General features: G+C 35.7%; 1 protein-coding gene across 1 annotated transcript in view; it reads right to left on the minus strand.

Moving 5' to 3' along the window:
• fws (Conserved oligomeric Golgi complex subunit 5 four way stop) overlaps positions 1-16,002 on the minus strand; it is a 574,187-nt gene that overhangs the window by 102,647 nt on the left and 455,538 nt on the right. The window contains exon 16 of the mRNA XM_090393051.1: positions 2,550-2,684. Within this exon, the coding sequence (XP_090249177.1) occupies positions 2,550-2,684 (135 nt within the window). The remainder of the gene's footprint in view (positions 1-2,549; positions 2,685-16,002) is intronic.

Raw genomic sequence — 16,002 nt, forward strand, 5'->3', positions numbered from 1 at the left:
AGCATGATCATCAACAATGTGCAGTAATTGATACACAGATGAAAAAAAAACTATTGGTGGCTGATAAGAATGAGACCCCCAATTTTTGGCAAGGAGAAGCAGTCATTCCAATTTAAATGTAGTAAGACTTCAGTACAATTTAAATAAAGGTTTAAATTTGAAGTGCCATCAGTGGAATAGGTATGTTTTCAACTAGAAAGATTCTGTAACCAGTGTGAATACCATGCTGAGCTAGACCAGATTTCTCAGATTTAGTATTAATGATGTATGATTGGTTCTTGTAATCTTCATTCCACAGAGCACCAGTTTGTCTGAAGGTAGAAGAGGAAAATCATATGGGACTTGGTAAATGTCAGAAAACCAGTTTAATTTTATTTATTTAAATTATATATTATTGTATGTCTATGTGTACACAGCTCTCAATGGTGGGATAATCAGGAATGCAACTGGCATGCAGAATTTGCAGAATGATTTGAATCGACTGAAATTTGGGCATGTCAAAATGGCAGTCAGTTCAATGTTGGTAAATGTAAAGTTACTTGGTATAATGAGATATTCAGTGGTATATTACATCATTTTGGCAGGATTACAGTAGAAGAAACTGATCAATAGACAAGAAAGTGAAGTTCAGGACCATATAGTAAGATATACAACGCAGAAGATAATCGCAATGCTAAAATAGCGATAGAGATATAAGGATAAGTAAGTCATTCTGCCACTTTACAAGGCCCTGATATGACCTCACCTGGGATATTGTGTGCAGATATAGTCTCATTTCTGAGGTGATCTAGATACAGTGGATTGGGTGCAAAGGAGTGTTAAAGATGATATTGGGACTGTGGAATGCAGATTATGAGGAAATATTGAAGATTTGTGTACTGCAGATGCTAGCAAACAGAAGAAAGAGATGTCATATAATAGAGCTCTATCAACCTCATAAACGCTCAAACAGAATACCAGTAGATGGAATTTTTCATTAAATAGAGAGTGGGGGAGAGGATGAGGAAGCATCCATGAAAGCTGAAAATGAATATAGCCTAGAAAGGGGACAGCAAGATTTTGCTGTTGTAGAGTTGTGTGTGATTGAAATGGTTTGCCTTTGAAGGTGGTGAATGTGGATAGTGCAAATTCAAGAAAAGGTGATGACGTGGATGATGTGGACCTCTCCCCATTTCTGAGTCCTCGACTTCCTGGAGGTTTCTGGTGCTAATAATAATAATGTATCTACATTGAAAACTAACTGGGACATAGCACTCTCAGTTAGGACATAGAATTCTCCAACCAATAGACTTTGAATACCACAGTGAGCATGGATATTTACCAGTGTCTTTAGGTGTGAGACAAATTTAAAGCACCTATTGTGAGACCACCACTGCACATATTGGAGGCCTGAAGTAGTTTGATAGCTTTATGTTTAGTCTCTAGAGCAGATTTTCTGGATTATGTAAGAAATTAAAAAAAAAAAACTATAAAAAATGTTCGTATAAAATTAAAAAACTAGAAAAAATCCTCATTTCACTTTTTTCCTTTTGCAGGAAAAAGTTCAAAAAAAAAAAAAAAACCCTAAACTGAACCATTCAATGTCACCAAAGAAGTGGGCATTTTTAAGTTCACAGAAAAATATTCCCATCTGTTATACCTGGGATACGTCTGAAAAATTGATTAAAGAAAGTCTATGGTAGAATCTCGACAAGGGCATTAATAATAGCCTTCCAACATTTGGATGACTATTATTATATAATCACTTGCAACTCGACAGCCACAGGCTACCTACATGTGTAGTCCAACAAGGCACTACATGACTTTTCTTTCTTTTGCACTTTGAATTATCTCTACAAGTTCCAAAGATGTTGGCATGAATCCAGCAAAATATCAGCAACTTAATAAGTTGATTTCAGTGTGTATTGTTCTATATGATATTTTGAGTTGCATATGAAAAGTAGCATAATAAATAATACTCAATACTTCAGACCTGCTACATCAGAAAATTTTGATTTCTATATCTGTGAGTGAAAAGCTTAACTGTTCGATCACAAAATATATCAGTTTCACAAAATATATCAGAATCAGCAGGAATTCTGCTAGGTATGCTGTATATTTGGTCAAAGAGGAGGCAGTGATATTTTATACGAGGTGATAGGTCTCAAGTGGTGACCCAGTTTTGTCCAAAAACAGAAGCTAACCAGTAGTATGGTACACAATTTCTGTTTTTTTTTTTCTCTTTTTATTCTTCTTCTTATTATTATTAACCAATTCTGATTTGGCTTATAATATCCTATCTTTATAATGATGTCTAAGATCGAATCTTCCAATTTATGTATACTGGGATCATTGGACATTGAATATTTTTTAATGTTATTCACTCATTCTAAACTTACTATTTTTGAATAATTTAAATTAATCAGAGACTGCAAGGTCCAGATTTCTAAAACATAATAATAAGTAAAAACTTTTTTTTTTTTTTTTTTGAGATATACAATTCAAGTTACTCTATCTTTTGCAAGCCTTGAATGAAATATATTTTCAAGGAAAATTTATTATGTACTTGCCTTTTTTGTATTATGCTGCACATGGGATATTTAGTCAAGTATTCTCTTTGAGATCTGATGATAAAATTCTGCAGTTCATTCATATAAAGGGAACATGGAATGTCAAGCACTTGCATTTCTCTTTCAGGAAGATTCCTAAGAAAAAAATTGAATATCAATCAAGACATAAGCATAATTGTAATATAATAACAATGAATGATGCAATCCACCATCATCAGCTAATATGTACATTGGATGATAATTATTGATTATTAATTAACAATTACTTATAATTAAATAATAAATATAATCTAGTATAATTAATGAATGCGATGTAGCAGTAATTTAACATTATTGCTCAATGAAGTATAATTAATTTCAGAAGCGCTATATTTCTTTTCAGAACTGGCTGTTTTTGGAATGCTTTATCATCACTTACTATGCTGCTTATTTCCACACCATTTTCTGAGTGGTTACTACCAAAATCTTACAAATTCACTTTAATCTAGATTTCAAATAAATATCTGATCAAAAATTTCAATCCTTCTGCTTTACAGCACTCACATTTCTGGCCTAAGTGGCTGAGTGAATAGTTTCTCTTCTTCAACCTGCAAGACTACAATTAGTTGAAATCCCACTTGAATATTCATGAATGGCTTAAGGACAAAATGCAAGGGCTGACAAGATTAGAACAGTGACAAATAACAGATTATTTTGGAAGAAAGGTGTTGCTAGAAAGCAATGTACAGTCGATTCAATAATTATAACAAAGATCACTGCAATGAATTCTCTCACTTTAATAAACTACCAACAAATCCCAGCCAAAACTCCTTAGAATCAATGGCATAGTAATTGAGTTTACTTACAGCAAAGTATCTATTATAATACAGTATTCATTTTTTATTTTTACTCTTCCTTTTGTACTATTACTTTTGTATTTTGTTAATCATAAAATTCAAGTCACACAATAATTACTATTGTAAACTGTTAAATAGTTAAAAGCATATTACAAAGGTTCTTATCTGATTCCAAGTACATAGCTGAATGGATACTACTGACACTTTTTTTTTACAAAAAGTAAAAAATAAACAACTAAATAAAGTAGATAATTAAAACATTCAAATAAGATATACGAGTCTCCGGAGCTCGGTCAATATAAACAAAGCCCTTTGGTCAGAAAAACCTGGGTTCAATTCCCGTCAGCAATGCGAGGAACCTTTATCTGGTCTCTTTTGATAAAAAGTGAGTTAGCCAATCTCCTATGGAGTTGGGGGGGGGGGGGTTCACCAGGAAACTCAGGTTTTTGTCCCACAGAAAAGGCAAACTGGCCCCATGAACATGCATCTACAGACATAAGACACACTGGGAGGTATAGGACTAACCCCCTTATCCTTGAGTTATGATTGCTAAGTCCAAGAATAGTTGAAAGGTTGCAGGCGCTTAACTGCCTGTTAGGACCACTGATGATGATGAAATAAGATATATACATCCAAGTTTGAATGTAAAATTAGGTATAATATAAAAACGGTTCCCACACACACACACAACAAATACTACATGAATGTGCAAGAGAATTAGCATTGCCTCCGATGAAGTTATACAGTCTAAGTTTCCGGCAAGGTTGCAAGAGAATGCAAAGAGGATAAGATAATTCAATTTCTGTTTTGTATTTGGTAATGATTACATTTCATAAAAGAGGCTCCAAGACAGAAGTAGCAAATTACAGATCAATTAATATCTCAGGAGTGGTGATTAAAAGCATTGGAAAAGTTGATTAAAGGTAAAATCCAGTAGTGAGTGAATAGCAAAATGATACAATATGGGCAGCATGGCTTTGTGAAATGTAGCTCCTGCCTTAGCAATTTATTCACATTTTATAATTGAGTGACAGTAGAATTTGATAAGGGAAATGGCTACGCCATGATACTGCTGGACTTTGAAAAGGCATTTGACAGAATTTTACTTAGAAAGCTATTAAAAAAGTTGAAGGAAATGGGTATTGAAAAGGAGGATGATAGCATGAATAAGAGGTGGCTGACAGACAGGCACCAAAGCGTTGTATATGGGGGAGTGAAATGTAGAAGAATGAGGGTGACTAGTGGAGTGCTTCAGGGTTCTATACAAGAGGGCACTATATTAATGATATAGGGAAAGAATTGGAGGAGGGTGGGATATTCAGTTGTTTGTTCCATGATTAAGGTGATGTCAATATCTTGAAGGATGATTTGAATACTGGCACTGTAGGCAAAGGATAATGATTATGAATCTAAAGTTGCAAAATGTACGGTTATTATATACTGTGTATCACATAGATAGTACAAATATATATATTTCTCCCACACACGAAAGGCAGAAGAGTCTATAGCAAATAAATGATGTGTGTGGCTAAGATCAGGAGTAGATAATCTGTTGATATTCTTCCTTAACTGTTGGAGATTGTAGTCCTTTGAAAATGCTTCATGGGGGAGGCTGTTCCACAGAATTGAGATGGACGGAATGAAAGATTACTGGGAGTAGTATGTGTGGAGAGTATGCATTTTGACCATAAAGGTATGTTGGATGGTTGTTGCTCAAGATCCTGTAGATCTGGCAGAAATGGGAGGCATAACAGATACTAGCTCTGCTGAACAATGGCCATGGAAATATCTCAAGAAGAGACACAATGCAGAAACTAATCTGAGTCTGTAAGAGAAGTGTCATTAATCAACCAAATTGTCCTTTCCTGAACAGCATCAAGAATTTTTGGGGAGGACTTAGGTGTACCATTGCAAACATGAGAGCAGTATGCCAATATTGGTCAGATTTGGGATTTACATAGAGTAGCTATTCAGCAGAGAAGTACCGTCTTGAGCAGAAAAGGATGGCTAGTTTAATGGAAGCTGATGATGATACAGGAGTGATGTGATTGTGCCAGGAAAGGTTTTGAGTAAGAGTCATTCCGAGAAGAGATATTTGGTCTTAACTGTTGAGCTGAGCATTATCAAAAGTAAGTGGAACATCTAGTCTTTTTTAACTACAAGCAAAACTGTGCTTTCAAAGTATTGAAGTTGACTAGGTTGCTTTCACCCCCAAACAAGGATACTGAGATCAATTGAAATGACAGAGCCCTCAGGAATGGCAGGATTGACAGGAAGTCTGAAGAGAGAACACCATCGAGTATTACACATAGGGATTGATATGATAGAAAACTGGCAATCCATCTACACAGACATGAAGGTAGTCCAAAAGATGCAGGAAATTGAGCATTGCAGGAAAACGATAAAGGACTTGAGGATAATGGTTAGCAGAGAGTTGAAATTCAGAGGGAATATTGCAAAAACTTGGTAAAACAGTTCAAAAGGATTACCTGGATGTTGAAAGACATCCTAGGAAGTACAGATAGTAGGGTTATTATCAATCTTTATTACACTATGATTCAGCCACATATTGACTACTATGCACAAATTTGGTCATCTGGATTTCTTGGAGATCAGGAGGTATTGGAGAAGATTCCGACAGACAAAGCCAGCAAATGGTCTGCGGAATGCTGTCTATGAGGACAGGTTGAAGGTCATTAGTTGATATTTTTGATTAGTTGCAAAGTTTAGTTGATAGGCAGAAAAGAGAGGACTGAATAGAAATTAAAGGGGATTCTATAAGATTGGCACAAAGTAAATTTTTCAATACATGACAAATAGAGAGAACTAGGAATCACCTGAGGAATTTGTGTAAGAATGGAGTTAGCAAGGGTATGCAAACTAGATTTTTAGCATGGAGTGTGGTGAGCGAGTGGAATGGATTGCCAGAAGTAGTTTTAAGTGACCTTGTAAATATATTTATGTAGCTCCAAAAAGTCTAAATATTTTTACATAAATTTTACCAAGGTCAAGCCCAGTAAGAATTGTAACTTGTACATAGATGTTTGTTTAAATGTAAATAATTCCAATGGGAATTGTATATGCTTTCTGCCAAATAAGGGAATATTCTAGAAGGTGTAGTATTAAGGCAATACCTTGCCACTAGTAAACAGTATATTTTTAGCTCTTTGTAAAGACATCCAATTTTGTGTGTGTTCTACATGGAAACGCTCAAGGTCAGTGCTAGGTGGACTGACAAAAGCTTCAAACAAATGTTCGCTGCCAGAACGAATAGGATTTAGGGAGTGTTGGAGAAAAACAAAGGAAGGGTCAGTCTGAGAAAAGGATCAAGGGATTTCACTGAAATGTTCGGGGGTCACATATCTCCGTGCAAGGATTCGCAAGTGACCGAATAAAAGGCGTTGGCGAAAAGATCGCAACATCGGTTCCAGGAGTTCCTTATCGGTTGTCCAGAGGTCATGATCGAGAAGTTGCCAACGGTTGTCTGTCAGATGTAAGCCATCGAGGACGCGATTTCAGGAGAAATCATGCCAGTGATCTAAAAGAAAGATGACGAGGAGCCAATCCGCCAGGCAAAGAAGATATTTGATGACGAATTGACGAGTCTTCGCTGGGAGCTGTTAACCAGAAGGAAGAAATTGCTCCGTTAGTCCAACGCGCATGCAAGCATTTCACAAGCCGATAATCTTTGTCCGAAGTGCGGCGAGTACAGCATCCCAGAAGCATCAGTAAATCTATCGCGCTGTAAAAAGGGAGAGAAAAACCTGACACAGAACAAAAGGGAACAGAAGTCCAGTTCGAAGCCAAGTGCACAGTGGGTAGCAGCTATAAAGTGAGTTGACCCGTTTGTTCAATTTTCTTGAGCTTTTAAGAGAACTTTTATTAGTGGACTGTAAAGTAGAGGCTGATCTAAATAGGCATATTTAACAGTTGAAGATTATAAAGTAATTAAATGTCAGGAATTTGTAGTTGAAATAAGTCATAGTGTAACTGTTTGCTGAACTGGTGAAACTTACCTATAGAATATTCCCAGCATAGAAAGGAAGGAGCAATTGTGTGTAAAAGATATTGTCTATGTGTTCGATGAATAAGAGTTAACAACTAAGTAATAAGTACCATTGCTCATTATAAATGATTTATGTTATATTAAGAAAATTAGTTAAATATGTGATATGATTTGTGTGAGTAAAATGCAGGAACTTAACTAATTTATTTATGCAGATTTGAATTGAGATATTTTTTTTCTATTACTGCAAATGCAGTGCAAATTTGTCTTATTTGAATTAAATTTTGTTGTTTAAATATTAAGTAAGTGTCGCCTGATTCTAAATTATTTGATGCAGTGTTCCGAAAAAATATTAGAGCCTATTAGTGGGAACCGAGGAGAAAGGATAGTAAAGGATAGATAATAGACCACGACTGCAGATACTAATTAAATTAGGGATATTCTGAGGGTAAATGGAAAACTACTGGACGCATTTTGCACTTCTTGTAGAAAACGAAGATCAGTGGCGCAGCTTTTAATCAAATAAATTTTCTGGTGTTCGAAGAATAAGAAGGCAAGTGCGGAAGGCAGTTTAGTGTAAGGAGATATTAAAGATATACCAAAGAGTGATAAGGAAGAATAGTTAGAAGTACATAACAAAAGTTGCGTTAAACATATAAATATATACGAGATTAAAGAGAGATAAAGAAAGCAAATTAATGTATAAGAAAAAAGATATATATATATATAAAAGATATATACTGTAATAAGAACCATATATTGCATAAAGAGATCCATAAAGAGAAATTAAAAACATATATAATAAACATATTAAAAAAAAATTGCGTTAAACATATAAATAAATAAAAAAAACATATAAAAAGCTTTTAATCAAATAAATTTTCTGGTGTTCGAAGAATAAGAAGGCAAGTGCGGAAGGCAGTTTAGTGTAAGGAGATATTAAAGATATACCAAAGAGTGATAAGGAAGAATAGTTAGAAGTACATAACAAAAGTTGCGTTAAACATATAAATATATACGAGATTAAAGAGAGATAAGGAAAGCGAATTAATGTATAAGAAAAAAGAGATATATATAAAAGATATATACTGTAATAAGAACCATATATAGCATAAAGAGATCCATAAAGAGAAATTAAAAACATATATAATAAACATATTAAAAAAAAAACTGTTTACAACCTAACAAGTTGGAATAAAAGATAATTCCAAAAGGTCTGCCTTATCTCTGAGTGGTTATCACAGCAAAATCAGGATGCGAGAGGTGAAAATAAGAAAGAGCAGAAGTTACGCTCAACAGGCATAACTAAGGATTAGAAGAAAAAACGCCAAACTGGAGACAACAGTTGAATCATCAACTACAAACAAGTTAAATTAGTGCATAAACTAAGTGACACCACTAGGAGCCACCATGAAGACCAGTATGCTGGCACTGCATAATAAATGTGCAAGACCCTTGTGGTCAAATATATGAACCACAGAACCTTATACATCCATTTCACTAACTTCTGTGGCCTCAGCTCCAACCTTAATAGTGTCCACTACCTTCTTCAGCCCATCAAACCCCACCTACTCTTTTTAGTAGAAACTCGAATCTCAACCCCCCCCCCAGCACTATCCATCCATCTCAACCTTCCGAACTACATACTCCTAAACTCCTTTCAACCCAAGGGTGGTTTCTGTGCATATATATATATACATATATATATATATATATATACATACATATTTAGAATCGCCCAACTTTGACCTTCATTGCTTGAAAATATCCCTTATTCACTCAGTTCAAATTCATTTGCTGTCTCCTAATGCCACCAATCACTCTGAGTTCTTTAATTTCCTCTCTTAAAAACTGAATTTCTCCAGTTCCACTCTCCTAAAAAGTGAAATCATCCTCCTTGGAGATTTTATCGCCCACAACACCAACAGGCTTTCTTCCTCCAGTTGTACAGATCTTGCCATTTGCTATCACTAATGACCTTAAACAAATTGTTCACACGACAACCAGAATATCAGATCACCCAAACCACTCCCCCAAACACCCTAGATCTCTTCATCACCAATGACCCTTCCATGTAGTGAATGTAGCGAGCCTTCTGGGTGTTTACGACCACAATCTAGTGCTCATCTCCTCCCGCGTGCAAGAACACTTACACAATTACTCCCATAAAATGAGTAGTTTGGCATTATAATAGTGCCAAGTGGGACAGCCTCTGTGACTTCTATGCCTCATTCCCATGGTTGGACTATTGTTTCTGGTCTTCCAATCCACCAAAGTAATCCTCACTGGCATTGAAACAGGGCCGGCTCTACCGACGGTGCAATGCGTGCATTTGCACGGGGCAGCAATTTTATGGGGGCCAAAATGAAAGTGAATAAAATGAAGATGTGGAATAAATAATAATAATAATAATATTGCATAAGATCGCAGTTTTTATAATAAGTTGACCAGTGACTTATTATGCCCATGATGCTGTTTCTATTTCCGACAATCCGTCGATCAATGATACTCCCGTAAACTTCGGTAATCGAAGCCATGTGAGTCATTCTTCGCTTCTTTCATTTCTCGCCTCTCCTCTCTATTCCTTGCATATGCAACAATGGAATCTGCAATAAAACTGCATTTAAAAGTTCATTATGCAATATCATATTTCCATCTTGTGCTTGTTAACTTACTATGAATTGAATTTCCCACTGTTAGCTGGTGTTAAATTCTGAATGAGAAGAATTATAATATAATAGTATCTCATTCAGAGTTTAACATGATCTGCCATTCCCAAGGCCAATTTTGTTCATCAGAATAAATGTTAAAATATTACCTACTGTTGTGTGTCACTATTTTGTATAATATATTGTAATATATTTGTAAAAACTCGTAGTTGTTAGTTGTATTAATCATGTTAATTCTTAGTATTGGATATGCATACATTGCGAACTAAACACGGGAACTTGGAACTTAATCTGATTATATGAATTACTGCCTAAGGCAAGACACATGTACTAGAAAACGAGTCATACAGGGTGTTCGGGATAAATTTGACAGTTTCGTAAGGAAAAAGAAAATCTTCTTTGTATCTATTAAATTTAATGAATTGACAAAAAAACATTACAGGCAGAGTTAATTACAATACTATCAACAAGATTTACTCAAAATAACCACCATTAGCATCGATCACAGCTTCAATTCTGCTTCGGAACCTCGAACAAGCTGATGCTACAGTCTCCCTGGGAAGGGCCGCAAAAACTGTTTTAATTTTATCCATTAACTGGGGTTTTGTATTACTGGAAGTGCGATTGGTGTCTTTTTCAACTGCGCCCCATACAAAATAATCCATGGGGTTAAGGTCTGGGGAGTTTGGAGGCCAAACATTTGAATTGGTGAAGTCGTAGAAATTTTCAGACAACCATTTTTGACTTTTCCCAGAGGTGTGGCAAGGGGCCGAATCCTGCTGCCATACATACGGCCTACCATTGGCTACCCTTGTTATCCAGGGCTTGACTACAGTTAGCAACTCCACGAACAAAGCCCGAATTCCAATGCCAGGGTTCTTCAACACCTGTTCCTGCAGATTTGCAAGGAATTCTGCTGTACGAACGCAATCAGATCGTCTGCTAGGGATCTTTCTTCTTGCTACATCCTCGTAGTCACCATTGCAAGTCTCTAGTTCATGCCTGATTGTTTTTACTGTATTCAGGGAGCATTGGGCAGCAGTCGTAATATCCTTATTTTGATGGCGGGCACGAATCATCATGATACAAGTTATTCTCTTCCATGATTCAGGTGGGTTCCAGCTATCCATCCTTTCTGACATCTTGTATATGAATGAAGAAGGGTCCAAACTTTTAAATGAAGAGAAGTGTGTGTTAATACATGTAACTTACGGAAAAATATAATTAATTATAAATATGTCAAATTTATCCCGAACACCCTGTATATACGAAGTAATTGAAATTTTCACTAGAGTCCTTCTATTAGAGTAATGGCCGTCGATACTGTAATCTCCAGAACATTTCACTTGTTTTTGAGTGTGTATTAAGGAAAGTTGATTTTGCTCAGTGTTAGTGACTGTTACAGTGATAAGATTTTTTTGAGTTTTATGTAAATTAGTAGTTAGTATAGTGTTTCAACCTCCATTAATTACTAAATAATACCATACTAATAATAATATTTTATTGTAGGGTTTAAAACAATTTTAATATTCAAATAGATTACAATGTCCGATAAAAGAAAAAACTATCAGGTGCAGAATATCGCAAACGGAAACTGGAAAAAGAATGTGATATTCAAAAACATAGCGGGACTTTATTTAAATATCTAAAAACTGAATCAGCTGATGTAGGGCAGGAGGAAATAAGTAAATGTACTGAAACCAATGATTCTGAGCTCATGGCAAGTACTTCTAACTCGGGTCCCAGTAACATAGACATTGCAAGGAATCTCGAAAATGAGACTGATATGACAATTTCCGAATCTAGAGATTTAAGTGATGAACTTGATAGGTACACTGATCCAGCTAGATGGAATCCTTCTTTAAGCCAAAAGACTGGAAATCGTAAAAAAAGGGCCGCCAGAGAAACCAAACAGTGATTTCATTTTTCCACGCAGCTCTAATGGTAGGAAATTTTCATTACATTTTTACACCAGGGAACTAAGCAATGGAGAACATATTATCGATCATGGTTAGTGTATTCAAAAGAAAAAGATTCTGTATTTTGTTTCTGCTGTAAGTTGTTTTCCTGTAATATAATGTCATTCATTACTGATGGGTATAATGATTGGGGTCATTTGTATGTGTATCTTAATGAACACGAGAAATCCAAAACCATTTGGAGTCCCATAAAAAGTGGATTGAATTTTCGTCCAGGCTTAAATTAGAAAAGACAATTGATTCAATGCAGCAAAAGTTATTAAATTCAGAAATTTGGCACTGGAGGAACATAATAGCATCTGAACATCTGATAATTTATATGACCCTAATAATGGAAATTTTTTACAGCTTGTTGAACTGATTACCAGATTTGACAGTGCTATGTCTGAACATTTAATGAGAGTAGCTTGTGGTTCGGCCCAACATTATCTTGGGAAAAATATTCAAAATGAATTGATTGCTCTCCTCTCTGGAACCATAAAAAAACAAATAATTTCTATGGTTGAGAAAGCTAAATATTACAGCATAGTTGCAGACTGTACTCCCGATGTAAACCGCATTGAACAATTAACATTAATTGTAAGATTTGTTAATACGGATCCAACTGATATCAACATTCATGAACATTTTCTTGGTTTCATTCCTGTAGAAGCCACTACAGGCTCAGCGTTAACCGAATGTATCGTAAGAAAATTATCAGACATGAATATTCCAATCGCAAACATGCGTGGCCAGGGTTATGATAATGGATCGAACATGAAAGGAAAGCATTCAGGAGTTCAACAACGCATTAGGGACTTGAACCCAAGAGCTTTTTATATCCCTTGCTGTTCTCATTCATTTCATTGAAATGAAATCCCTTCTCTAGATGACATTGCGGTATCACTGACCACTAGAGAAGGGATTTCATTTTTTGAAATGGTTCAGAAATTGTATGTGTTTTTCTCAGCGTCAACGCTGCGTTGGGGAATCCTTAAGACACATATTACAACCCTAATGCCCAAGCCATTAAGTACAACTTTCTGGGGATCTAGAATCGATGCTATTCGTCCTTTAAGATACTATATTGAGGAGTTTTATTATGCACTGATAGAAATTGCTGATGTTGAGTCAGTAGACAAAATGGTGAGACACGAAGCTGAAACCCTTGCTCTAAAACTTAGAGACTTTAAATTTTTATGTTGTCTGGTTATATGGCACTATGTTTTAAATGAAATTAATGTGTTGCAAGTAAACTGTTGCAAAGCATAAAGATGGAATTGTCTAGCACCATAACAACATTGGGTAATGTTCTCGAAAGTCTTAAGAATCTCAGAAATGATAATTGATTTCAAAATTTTCTTGTTGATGCTACAACATTACTACTACAAGCTGAGAAAGTCGAAGCTGATGCTGATTTGAAAACCAACATTCGAAAGTACCAGATTGCATCAGCAGAAAAAGCAGCATGATTATGAAGCAAGAGATGAACCTATTTTAGATCCCAAAACAAAATTCAAAGTTTAGTTGTTTTTTTTAATTATTGATGTTGCAACTAATTCTATTGAAGAAAGGTTCGAGCAATTGGAACACCACAGTTCACATTTTTCATTTTTATATAACATCTCTAAATTAAAATCTGAGACAACAAATGAGCTCTTAGACAACTGTAAAAACCTAGAAGCCGTTTTAACACATGAAGAAAATAGAGACATCGATGCAATTGAGCTATGTGATGAACTGAAAGTAGTGTCCAAATTAGTACCAGAAAATACACCGCCAATTGAAGTTTTTCGTTTTATTGTTGAAAATAACTTTGCTCCGAATGTCGCTGTCGCCCTAAGAATATTACTGACATTGCCTGTGACGGTTGCAAGTGGTGAGCGTAGTTTCTCAAAACTGAACTTACGTACTTACGCTCAACAATGGCCGAAACGAGATTGGAAGGTCTTGCCATGATTTCAATTGAACATGAAATCGGTCAGAAATTACACTATGCAGACCTAATTTCTGATTTTTGAAATATGAAAGCAAGAAAAATGTATTTTTAATCAGTAGATACTAAAAACAATATAAATTCTAATTAAAATAATGCGAAAATAGTGCTAAAACTATAACGTGTACATTCTATAGTTAACTGTAACTCAACAGTTCACCATTGTACAAGTGAAGATCATTCCATATATGTAAGTAATAAATTATTACTACATTTCATTTAATTGTCAATTGATGAAGTCGATAGTTTATTTTATGAATATGCAGTATGTTAATCACTTTATCAGTGCATTATTATTAATGGTACTATATTTAAAATTAATGGTCATGAAGCTAATGTTGAACATAATGGTTTTCAAAATTCCAAAAGTTAATTTGAAGTTGGTGCTGGGGCGGCAAGTAATGGATTGCACGGGGCAACAAAATTCTAGAGCTGGCCCTGCATGGAAACATACATTCCCCACACTTCTCTGAACTGCCCATCCCCTAAGGCTGTACAAATGATATATCAAGCATACCACAACTGGCTGGCTTACATTAAGAACTCCAACCTCCTTCAATGTTTATACCCAAGCCCAAAATAAATGTAAGAAAACTATCAATGCTTCCAAAACAGAATTTTGAACAGGTAGAAAGCAGGAAACTTGCAGCCTGCCCAAATGGCAGATGTGCCTTTTGGTTTCTTGCTAAATTAATTGGTCATAACTTTTGTCCAACACTATTCCCACTCCTACTATACCAATGTGGCTCTCAGCATCAACAACTATAGAAAAGTCAATGCACGCATAACTGACAATGGTACAGCCTCCCAACCATTCCAGCTGTCCCCCATATCCCTTTGCCAGAAACCTATTATCTAAATTAGACATACAAAAAAGTCTCCTGGCCCCAATGGTATTCCTCCAATTGTCCAGAAAGATTATGCACCAGAACCGATTCCTCTCCTATGCTACCTGTACATACTCTCTTACTCCACTAGTATCTATCCCACAGCCTCAAAACTGGCCTATATTTAACCCATTCCTAAGAAGGGTGACAAATCACTGCCATCTAACTACCACCCTATCTCAAGTTGTTGATCGGCAGTGACAGAATCTACTGATGTTTGCTTAATAGCTGGGTGCTTTCATTAATTCCCAACTCCTACACTAACTTGAAGGCACCTAGCTATCAAGCGACCACCAGTATGGATTCTGTTGCTGTCGATCAACAAAAGATCTATTCTCATATATCACCCATCTCTGAACAAATACCATGGAGAAATTTAGTGAATCTCAAGTGGTTGCACTTGATATCTCCAAATCTTTTGACTGTCTGGCATAAAGGCTTCTTAAACAAACTCCCATCATTTGTACTGCCTCATGACTTCTGCAGTTGCATTGCCAGATTTCTGTCTGGACACACACTATATGTGATGATAGACAGTTCCTTATTCTTTCACCATCAAACTATTGCCTAGATTCCACAACATCCTGTTCTCTCACCAACCCTCTTCCTGCTATATATCAATGACCCACTTCAGTTGACCTCCAACCCAATACACAGTTTTGCAGATGACAGCACATTTAACTCCTCCCTTTCATTTGATAAATTTACTCTCCACAACTCAACTCAACCTACAGAACATCAACCACCACTGTCCTCAATTTGATTTACAAGCCATCCTCCATTATAGATAACCTCATCAATTTCAATTGCTATTAAACTCCAGTTCTGTCTTATTTTTTTCCTCAGAACGGCAAGTTTGTCCAAAATAAGAAACATCGCATTCAGATGGTATTTGGTAAACACCAGCCAAAGATAGAGTGACAGTTTATCTTTGGTAGAAGGCAATAAAGAGGAAATTTTGTTGATAGGAACATACGTGGGAATCAATTGGTACTTTTTCAAAATTCTACCTATAGGTTCTGAGATTCCTGGAATATAAGGGATTGGAACTCTGCAGACTGTTGAAGAAACCTTAGGTATTGGAACATAAGATTCAATTAT

This window comes from Typopeltis vanoorti, chromosome 5 (genome assembly GCF_054136105.1).
Source record: "Typopeltis vanoorti isolate ZY-2024b chromosome 5, IOZ_Tvanoo_1.0, whole genome shotgun sequence".
Lineage (NCBI taxonomy): Eukaryota > Metazoa > Arthropoda > Arachnida > Uropygi > Thelyphonidae > Typopeltis > Typopeltis vanoorti.